Here is a 9,972-nt window from a genome sequence, read left to right as displayed (position 1 = left end):
GCACAGGCACACAGAGCCATGCAGGTTTTCCCAGTGACGTTCCTGTTAATCCTCATTATACAAGAAGACATTTGAACTCAAGCAGTAACTGTCAAAACTTTGTAAAGGTCAATCTTTAAATACCAGCTTTATTCAGGAAAAGAGGTCAAAGACAAATACGTTTTGATAACAATCAGGTGTACATCAGTAGCTGACTGCAGGTGAACTACAGGACACGCAGCAGGTTCTCACTCCACAGAGCAAGGGCCAGGTTGAGTTTGTCCTCCTGTGTGGGCAGCTGAAGCTGGGCAACAACCAGCTGCTCTGCCAGCTGGAGCTGCCGCAGGGCCTGGAGGTAGGACAGGGGAAACTGCAAGCCCTGCAGACACAGACATATGGTTGGGGTGGAGACCTTTTTCAACACACATGTTCAACACACATCCATATAGTGCGCTTCATTGTCTCACTGTCCATGTCCAATCAGAAGGTAAACCCAGGTCCTTCTTCAAATACCTGATGATATAACACAGCTGCACATCTCACTGGTATTGATTGGTGGATATTTTCAGCATGTGACGCTCAGCCTCACAGTCTGGGGTCTTTACCTTGAAATGTAAAGCACCTTGAGATAACTGCTGTGAACTGGTGCTGTATAAATAAAGCTGCCAGTGCTAACCCTCAGCCTCCCAGTACACACACCTATCGGGTCAAAATCTTACGTCAGCTTGTTCTCCAGTTATGGCATTAACAAGACTTTCAGAGAACATGACCTCTGACCTTTATGTTGAGGTCACAGACTTGAACTGGTCCAGTTCTTCAGCAGCAGCACCTGCGTGTCAGTGTGAACCTCCTACACTGCCTGATCCGAGTGACAGCACCCGACCAGCTTTTACAGTTGAGGATAAAAACCCTTAAAAACACTCGTTTTAAACCAAACATGGACAAATGTTTCGGTTTTCGCGGGTCACACTAACTGTTTCGTGGCTGTTCGAGGTTTCGTCACAGAGGATAAATATCTGTGGCGGTGGATTTCTGCACCTCTGCAGCAGAACACTGTTGAACATGTGTTATGAATATGAAAGGACCATCAGCGAGGTATGGCGTTACCGTGGAGATGCTGCGTTCTTCCTGGTCATCACAGCTGTCACCCATCATGTGACCTTCTCTCTGGTTCTTCAAAGAATGCAAGACAAATACTACCAGCTCTGTGGCGTCGTCCTGAAACACACACAGTTCAGAGCACACTGTTAGAGCGCACACACAGAACCCCAACAGGGCTGCACATTTCTGTACTTACAGCCTTAAAGGACTCACTGTGCTCTGTGGGCGGGGCTCCACTGTTATTACCACGTGGTCTTTAAAGGTCAGAATCACTGTATCCTCCAAGGCAGGACTCTTTCCAGCTGTGACACACACCATATGTTTATATGCACAAATGTACATCACTGAAAAATCGATCTGAATGCATCCATGACATACATGGTGAAGACAGCTGCTGCTGGCAGTAAGGAGGCAGTCTGTTCATGATGAAGTCTCTCTTCATGTGAGTGAAGCCCAGGTCCTGCGCCCCAGTTTCCATCTCGTCAGCCAGAGCTCTGAGGCTGGCGGCCAGCCGCTGGTTGGTGTGCAGGCCTGCACTGCTGCTCTACACACAGACATGCATGTGACTGTGAATGCATCTCATTCATATTTTACATAATTCAGAAAGCATTAGAAGTTGAGCTGTAATGACAGAGGCACAAATACAGACCTCGCTCTCTTCTGAAGCTATTTTCGTTTTATATTCATTCTTAGAAGATAAATCTTCTAAAAACTATGAAAGCAGTGCATTATGAGGACCCGTTTACCTCAACATTGCTCCAGTTTCAGGGAAAAAGATCACAGAACAGCTTTAAGTAATTATGAGTCAATTAAAAACAGCACATTGCAGATGTTACACACACTACCTGTCAAACGTTTGGACAGAGATTCTCATTTAATGCTTTCTCTTTATTTTTACTTCTTCAAACTGATACAAACTGAAGACATTAATATAATAAGCATGACGGGTGGAATTATGTAGCAAAGAGAAAATGTATAAATAACTCTACATATATTTCAGATTCTCCAGCGCCCCCCGCGACCCTGAAAAGGATAAGCGGTAGCGAATGGATGGATATTTCAGATTCCTGACAGTAGACGCCCTTTGCTTTGTTGACAGCGCTGCAAACCCTCGGCCTTCTCTCAGTGAGCTTCATGATGTAGTCACCTGACATGGTTTCACCTCACAGTGAGCCTGTCAGGGTTCATCTGTGGAGTTTCTTGCCTTCTTAATGACGTTGGGACCATCTGTTGTTTGTGTCAGGTTGGTGCACAGCTGACAGGCCTGTTTGACAACTGTTAGAAACAGTCCCTCATTACTTTAAGAACTGAAGGTCAGTCAGTGCATAAAATTGCTAAAAAGGTGAACGTATGGTCTCTACGTGCATGGTTCCCACTGTGAAGCATGGAGGAGGTGTGATGATGGTGTGGGGGGCTTTGCTGGTGACGCTGTTGGGGATTTATTCAAAACTGAAGGCAGACTGACCCAGCATGGCTACCACAGCATCCTGCAGCCACAGGACAGGACAATGAGCCCAAACACACCTCCAGGCTGTGTGAGGGCTGTTTGACCCAGAAGGAGAGTGATGGAGTGCTGCACCTGATGGCCTGGCCTCCACAGTCACCTGACCTAAACCCCGTGGAGATGGTTTGGGATGAGATGGAGCGCAGAGTGAAGGCAAAAGGACCAACAGGTGCTCAGCATCTCTGGGAACTCCTTCTAGACTGTTGGAAACCACTTCAGGAGACGACCTCATGAAGCTCATGGAGAGAATGAAAGAGTGAGCAAAGCAAAGGCTGGCTTTGACCGCTACTTCACACTTTTTGTTTACTGCATGATTCCACATGTGTTCATTCATAGTTTGGATGCCTTCAGTGAGACTCTACGATGTAAACAGACAAACCATTAAATGAGAAGCTGTGTCCAAACTCCTGACTGGTACTATGAAACCATCTCATATACTGCCATAGATTCTTCAGCGTGCAGTCACAGACAGAAAAAGCATCTGTCAGGATCAGTTTGGAATAATATGTCATGGGAATACAGAGATGGTGTTCATACTGTCGTGATTACCAGTAAGAGTCTTCTGGCCATCCCCTCTCTGAGGCTGACTTCCCTCCTGCTGCGGCCACACAGTAAGCTGGGAAATACGTCCAACAGCAAATCTCCCCATGACCTGACAGCAGGCGGGGACAGTGAGACAGTGTGGGACTGATTAGCAACAGAGAACTCTTCTGGATCTCATTCACACACCAGTTTTGTTTGAGCACGACAGAAACAATCATCATCAAACCCATCTGTTATCAGTGTTTGGAGCTTTGAACAGGACCAGTTCTTCTGTTTCTTATTGGCTGAAAACCTGATGATGTACCCTGACTTTACTCTGCTGAGCAGACGTCTGTTCTACTGAGTCGAGTACGAGTCTGTGTGCCGGATCAGTGGGCAGTAGTTTTACTGCACACTTACTCCCTGACATGCCAATAAAGGAAAAGGAAGTGCGATTTCAACAGAATCTTTTTTTTTATGAAAGTTGATACTTTGTAAAAACAAACAAACAAACAAACAAATCACTTTCAAAATTCTACATCGCCTTGTTGTCAAGTCACTGGATTCATGAGATTTTCATTAAGTGTAACCTCTCAGGTCAACGCCATGGAATTTGAACTCTTCTGAGTTAGTAGATGCTCCTACAGCAGGGTCTCGAACTGCAGGCCTCGAGGGCCGGTGTCCTGCAGGTTTTAGATGTCCTTGATCCATCACAGCTGATTTAAATGGCTAAATGACCTCCTCAACATGTCCTGAAGTTCTCCAGAGGCCTGGTAATGAACTCATCATGTGATTCTGGTGTGTTGACCCAGGGTGAGATCTAAAACCTGCAGGACACCGGCCCTCGAAGCCTGCAGTTCGAGACCCCTGACCTATGGTATCAATCTGAAACTACCTCGGTCTCCAGTTAGCACATTTGCAAAATTTTTATCTGCTACTATCAGCCTTTTAGGGCTTGGGGTAAAAAGGGGAAGAAGAAGAAGCTTACATTCTCTGGTAGGTGCTGAGAGTTAAGTGGATGGAGCAGTTCACTCCTGCCGGGGTTCTGGCTTGATGGATGGTTCCCCGAGGAAAGTACAGCAGATCTCCAGCCTGTCCAGAGAGAAGACTTGTTCATACTTAAAACACTGTGATTAACATGGTCAGACAGAGCTCTGTGTTACTGGTCTCGGTTAAAGGTTTTGTACATATAAACACAGAATAAGTTCAATTATGTCTCACATAATAAAGCAATGACATGACTGTTCAAACTTAGTTTGAGAATTCAAATCAAAAATCTTTGTTCTGTGTAAAAACTTCAAAAAGTATCTTTGTTTCATAATAACTGTATGACCTCATAGTGACATCAGCCACAAGTAGTCCTCACACAATGAGGCAATACTTGGAATGTGACCCATCCTTGTAAATGTTGAGTCAAATTGTTACATGTTGTCATTGTGTTACTTAAATTTGTAAGTCTTAGTTCAAGCAGCAGGATCAAAGACATTCCTTTGTCTCGGACCACCTCCCCAGCCTGTTGGTGGGGGGGCTGTAGTGTTTTATAGGGACACATCCTATGAGAGGGTTCTGTTTCTTACTTAGTGACTTGCGTCTTGCTGTTGTAGTAGAATTATCTTGGCCTTCCAGCAGTAGGTCTGTGCTACACTGACCCATCAGTAAAATTCACATGAAATTCCTAATTCAAACCCAGCCCTTTGTTCTCATGTGGCAGTGTAGCTGAAGGAGGATTCAGGGTCACTGATCCAGCTCTAACTACATGTTTTATTAAAAGGAAAGTTTGAAGCCTAATCTTGAAAGTAGAGATAGTGTCTGTCTCCTGAATCCAAACTGGGAGCTGGTTCCACAGAAGAGGGGCCTGAAAACTGAAGGCTCTGCCTCCCATTCTGCTTGAAGCAATACCACGCTATGAGGTCTGTAAGATACGACTGGGTCTGATTATTTGAGACCATGTGCGAGACAAAGGATTTCAACCTTGATTCTGGATTTATCAAAGACAACAGAGTCAAGCACGTCTGATTTGAGCTCCTTTTCTTTTCCGCCTCTGTGGGAGAAATGTTTAAGGAACCATTACTACTGCTCCTCCAGGGACTTCTGCACCCCTGCCCATTCCTACAAAGACATTCCCAAAGATGATCATACGTTTGAATAAAAATGAACATTAAACCTTGAACAGAAGATGTACTGCAGAATCAGATCATACTTGCTTTAGCTGATATAAAGTGCTGTACCTTCAGTATAATATCATGAGTTGGGATGCCAATACTGTCCTCTGACTGCACGCTGTATTCAGCTGCCAGTGGAACAGTAGGATTATAAAGACGCCAATGTTTCTGTCCCTGCAGCTGCAAGATAAACACCTGTGCACAGAGCACCATGGAGATTAGCAACACGTATGCTGGACCGCACATTACTCACATCATCCACAGTTATTGTTGTACCTCTACATCATCATAATGAGGTGGAAGGCCCTGCGACTCCTCTGGGGTGATATAGATGTTCGAGCCCACCAGAGCCCCAAAGAAGCACTCCAGCTTCTCCTGAATCCTCCACAGCTCATCCTGACAACACACAGAAGACCTGCTGAGAGCGGCCTCCACATGCACAGTGTTAGCTCCACAGGTACTTGGACAGTGTCATGATCTTTGAAATCTGGCCTATGTTCACAGTGGGTGTTGAATTAAACAGTTCAGGCTGATTGGAGTGAAGACTTTAATCTGAACAAAAGCTGTGTCGCATACATGTGACAGCGCCGAGCCGGAGTTAAATCTTATAAGCACAGGCTCATCGAGGAATATGACAACAAGCCTTTGCTGAAGTTTGACTGCTACGCCGAGCGTGTCGTGCTGGACTGCAGGGGGACGAGGCGGCTGACCACAGACGGAAAGCTGACCGAGGAGGTGGATGCCTCGGTGACACATGTTCGACTATGTGAAGGGAAAGTTGCTGCAAGAAGCCAACGTGACACTGGTTTGAACTTCAGAGATCAAGGAACAGTGTGAACGAGTAAAGCTGCAGATGGCAGCGATGGAGGGGAACTTTAATACAAGCAAACACTGTGAAGATGGGAAAGAGAAAACAGATAAACGTGGGGGTCATTTTGCTAAGGAACAGGCGTGCCTCAGGACGATCATGTAGAGAATACAGTGGAAAGCAACAGTGAGATGTGTGCAAACAGAATCAGAGCCAAACTATACGTTTGTAATGAGAGATCAAACACAGTGACATGTACCGTTGGTGAAGTAGATCTGTAATGCCAGCTGACTTCACTGCATCAAGCAACAGGAGAGCCAATACTCAGCAAGGAAACTGCAATTCAACTAGATGTGCTGGGAGTGGGTGCAGACATGTCCAGGGTGACATTAAAGCAGAAATAAGACACAATATCCACACACAGCGGCACACAGTTCCTATCTTTGACACCCACGTGGACACAAGTAAACAGTGACGTGAAAAGGAATGCACATCGCACAATCCGAGGGGTTAGACTGGAAAAAGGAACTCCGGAAGGACGTCACAATCCACAACTGGGACGAGCCCGGCAGAGCTACTCTTCAAAGGACAGTAAGAGGAAAATCCCCACAGAGACACAGATGAGGAGGAGGAGGGAAGATCAATGAGCACAGGGCAGAAACTCAGTGGGAGACAAATCCCCCACTACATTCAACAACACATCAGATCAGGTGGTCAGGATGGATGGAGAAACACAGATATCACACGAAACACGACTGAGCACAGCAGCAAACAGGCTGCAGAGACTAACAGTGAGCCGAGCCTGACTGAGCCCCCACCCGTGAGGCCTCATGGGAGACCAGGATGCAGTGCTACTGGTTTAGTCTAACATGAGGTGGTGGATGTTGAAAAGAAGAAACAAAGGTGCTCGGCAAGAAATGAAATTGTTTGGTGAAAAGGAAATGAGATGGTCTGAGAGAAATGTGTACATGGAACATCCAGACACGGGTTTGTGAACAATGCTCGGCCATAGAAACGTCTTCAGTTTCATGTACTGGTGATGTGTGTGGTCCAGAGGCGAGGGCGCCAACACAGCTGTGCAGACAACAACTGCTCATCACAGCTGGCCATGTATCGGCAGCGCACCAAACACACTGCATACACAAAAAGGAAACAGGTGGATGAACCATGAATGCAAACTGGTCCAAAGGCAGCAAAGCCATGACACTCACCTTGAACCTCTGCGGCTGGTGGTACTGGACGGTGGCTTTGTTCTGACTCATGATCTTATTGAGAACACTGTGCTTCACTCGGCCTTCCTTGTTCAGAAGCTTTTTCTTGCCGTTGACGCAGCGAACGACGTTGATGTCCCTGTAGTACTCGAGACCCTGAGAACACAGGCTCTGCAGGTCACACAGCTGAAACAGGGACTGGTAGTACGAGGCTGTGCCAGGATCAGACCTCTGCAGATGAAGAGGCTTCTTCTCCCAATACTCTGAGAAGAACCGATCTGTCCCCATCGGCTGGATGAGGCTCTCGAACAGTGTGGCTGGGCTCTGGAAGCAAAGGGGTGAAGTGTCGCTCTGCTCCTCTTTGCTTCGTTTGACAGCGGGCTGCTCTTGGTCAGCGATCTGTCTCTTCACACTCGGAGTTTTGCTTTTCTTTGGCATCTTTTCAGTCTGCACACAAGTCCAGAGAATATTATTAGAGTTAAAGCAACACATTGAAGGTTACTGAATTCATTATCTGATCATTCCTATATCAAATTCCTTTTCTTGCACGGTGAGCGCTGTTGAGCTGTGTCTTACTTAAACTGGCCAAAGTCTGCTGGAGCAAACTGGGAACACTTGATCATCCCACTGAGCCAGTCTGTGGATCAGCTGTGTGGAGCAGACAAACTCTTAGCTTCTCCCGCCTCTTTCACCGCTCACACAGCGACACCTCTGGTCAGAAGGAGTAATAGCACCCACAGAAGCTCGTAACGTTCAGATTCAGTCCATACAAGCTTGTACACACAGCACAGCCCACACCGCAAGCATCGCTGCGAACAGAGTTTTCTACCCGAACGGTGTTTGGGATGGTCCCGGATCAGGATGGGCTGACGGAGCACCGGTGAAGGTGCTCGGATCACGAAGACGCCGTGACAGCTCCATCACAGCCATAGCAAAGCGACGGCTTTATGTTCCACATCACCACATCCAACAACCCCACGCACTCACTCACCTCCCAACACACCTCCACTCGAGCTCGATGACGACCCCGGTCAGCCACACGTGTGACTTCACAAGTGTTTTCCAAATTATGTCCGACTGGAAACTCACACCAGCGTCAGAACACGGGACATGTAGTGAGACACAAACGGTGACTTTAGCGTTTTACACGTGTCAGATGGTCCGAGAGGAAAACAGGAGCAGGACGTTGCTCGCTGTCGGGACCAGCGACACGCATGCGCTGGAGAAAGCCGGCACCATCAGTCATTCAGCGGAGGCTCAACAAACCCACTCACAGAAAACACGCAGACGTGTTCGGCTGCTGTACCGGGACACCGGGAGCTCTCCCCCAGCATCGGAAACAAGTCACGGCCTTGAAAGTTGTTGTTGACGGTCACCAGCGTCGCTCTGTGAACACGTTTAGGGTGTAAAAGCATTTCACAGACACGGAATCAAGTGAAATACAGACTGTAAAACGGAGCTTTCCCTCCGTGACATCACAGCTGCAGTGCATTAGTGACGTCACCATGGACTCTGGAAACTTGTTATTTTGAACTTGATTTACATTTTTATTGCCAAATGTTTTTTTTTATTTCATTTCTATTCCTATTGGGGATTGTTAAAAAACGTTTGATTATTTTCAAATTCATGTGTTTCCAGGGTCATTAATTGAATTTGCTGTGGGACAAGACAACAGGGTGATATTCACAGATGGGAAGACCTGAGCAGGTGAGGTCCTGGAGCCTAGAACAGCAGGTTTGCCCACAGGAAGCAGAGATAAGAGTTACTGAAATAACCGCTGACTTTCATTACACGTTTTTAAATTAAGTGACCAGTATGAAAACATACAGAGAGATGGGACAGACTTAATGGCGTCCTACATTTTCTCTGTGTAATTCATTTTCTCTCTCTCTCTTCCATATATATGTATGTGTGTGTGTGTGTGTGTGTGTGTGTATTAAATAGGGGGAGAGGTGCCTTTGGATAGTCACCTGAATTTATTTCCACAAAGAAAATTCAGGTACCGTCAACATAAAATGATGCTCCACTGAATTAAAGGTTTTATTGGAGTGGAGAAGAGGAGTGACTGTCTTCAGTTCGGAGATGTCCTGGACCAACCTTACATTACAGTGGATCAATCTTCCTTTCAAGAAAAAAGACTGTTTCTGCAATATGACTCAACATTCCTATATGACGATGAGCAGTGAAAGTATAGGTTAGTAGTTTATAGGAGTCTGAACCCAGTTTCCCCCTTCATGGGCCACCCTGCCGCCTCCCAGCTCCGTTCCAGAGCAAGTTCAACGGGACATGTTCCACACAGAGTGCTTAACTCGGGCCGGCGTTCCTGTCACCGGACCCGCCAGAGGGAAAGAGAGCCAAAGTTCACAGCAGAGTGAAGCTGACCCCCCACCCACTTGAAACGTAAAGGCAAATAGGCGGAGCGGTTAGTGCTACGTTTGTGCAGATTTGTGCAGGTAAAATTAGCGTTTGTGCTGCTACAGTATCTGAGATATTAAAAGTTATATTTTTTGCTGATGACATCACCATCCCCCCAGACTGCTCCAAAACAAACCAAAATGGTCTACTTTTTTAGTGCTACGTTTGTGCTGGTTTGTGCAGGTAAAATTAGCGTTTGTGCTGCTTCTGTTTTAAAGATATTAATGAAAATGTAAAGGTCAACCAGCCCCCCCACATTACCCAAATCCA

General features: G+C 46.4%; 1 protein-coding gene across 4 annotated transcripts; it reads right to left on the bottom strand.

Annotated features, from left to right (window-relative positions):
- Nucleotides 1-98: 98 nt before the first annotated feature.
- On the bottom strand, nucleotides 99-8,501 carry riox2 (ribosomal oxygenase 2). Of its 4 annotated transcripts, none has more exons than XM_080867644.1 (10): nucleotides 8,291-8,484; nucleotides 7,288-7,734; nucleotides 5,545-5,664; nucleotides 5,335-5,463; nucleotides 4,095-4,198; nucleotides 3,134-3,236; nucleotides 1,459-1,624; nucleotides 1,294-1,382; nucleotides 1,087-1,197; nucleotides 99-358 (listed from the first exon to the last, which is right to left on the bottom strand). In XM_080867644.1, exons 2-10 carry the CDS (start codon nucleotides 7,723-7,725, stop codon nucleotides 206-208), a joined length of 1,413 nt encoding a protein of 470 aa, XP_080723770.1. In that variant the 5' UTR covers nucleotides 7,726-7,734; nucleotides 8,291-8,484; the 3' UTR covers nucleotides 99-205. The 4 variants fall into 4 exon arrangements, with proteins under 4 accessions (XP_080723770.1, XP_080723768.1, XP_080723769.1 ...); XM_080867642.1 differs by having other exon boundaries at nucleotides 8,279-8,477; XM_080867643.1 differs by lacking the exon at nucleotides 8,291-8,484 and adding an exon at nucleotides 7,864-8,175.
- Between the last annotated feature and the right edge of the window lie 1,471 nt (nucleotides 8,502-9,972).

This window comes from Rhamphochromis sp. 'chilingali' (genome assembly GCF_963969265.1).
Source record: "Rhamphochromis sp. 'chilingali' genome assembly, chromosome: 19".
In the NCBI taxonomy this organism is placed as follows: Eukaryota; Metazoa; Chordata; class Actinopteri; order Cichliformes; family Cichlidae; genus Rhamphochromis; species Rhamphochromis sp. 'chilingali'.
This window is presented reverse-complemented; position numbering and strand designations above follow the sequence as displayed.

What these genes read in the sequence shown, in the direction of transcription:
- riox2 (XM_080867644.1), bottom strand. Translation starts at nt 7,725, where the DNA reads ATGCCAAAGAAAAGCAAAACTCCGAGTGTGAAGAGACAGATCGCTGAC. An exon ending in GCAGCAGCTGTCTTCACCAT is followed by an intron (nt 1,383 to 1,458) that starts GTATGTCATGGA and finishes TGTGTGTCACAG; the next exon opens with CTGGAAAGAGTCCTGCCTTG. An exon ending in AGCCCCGCCCACAGAGCACA is followed by an intron (nt 1,198 to 1,293) that starts GTGAGTCCTTTA and finishes TGTGTGTTTCAG; the next exon opens with GACGACGCCACAGAGCTGGT.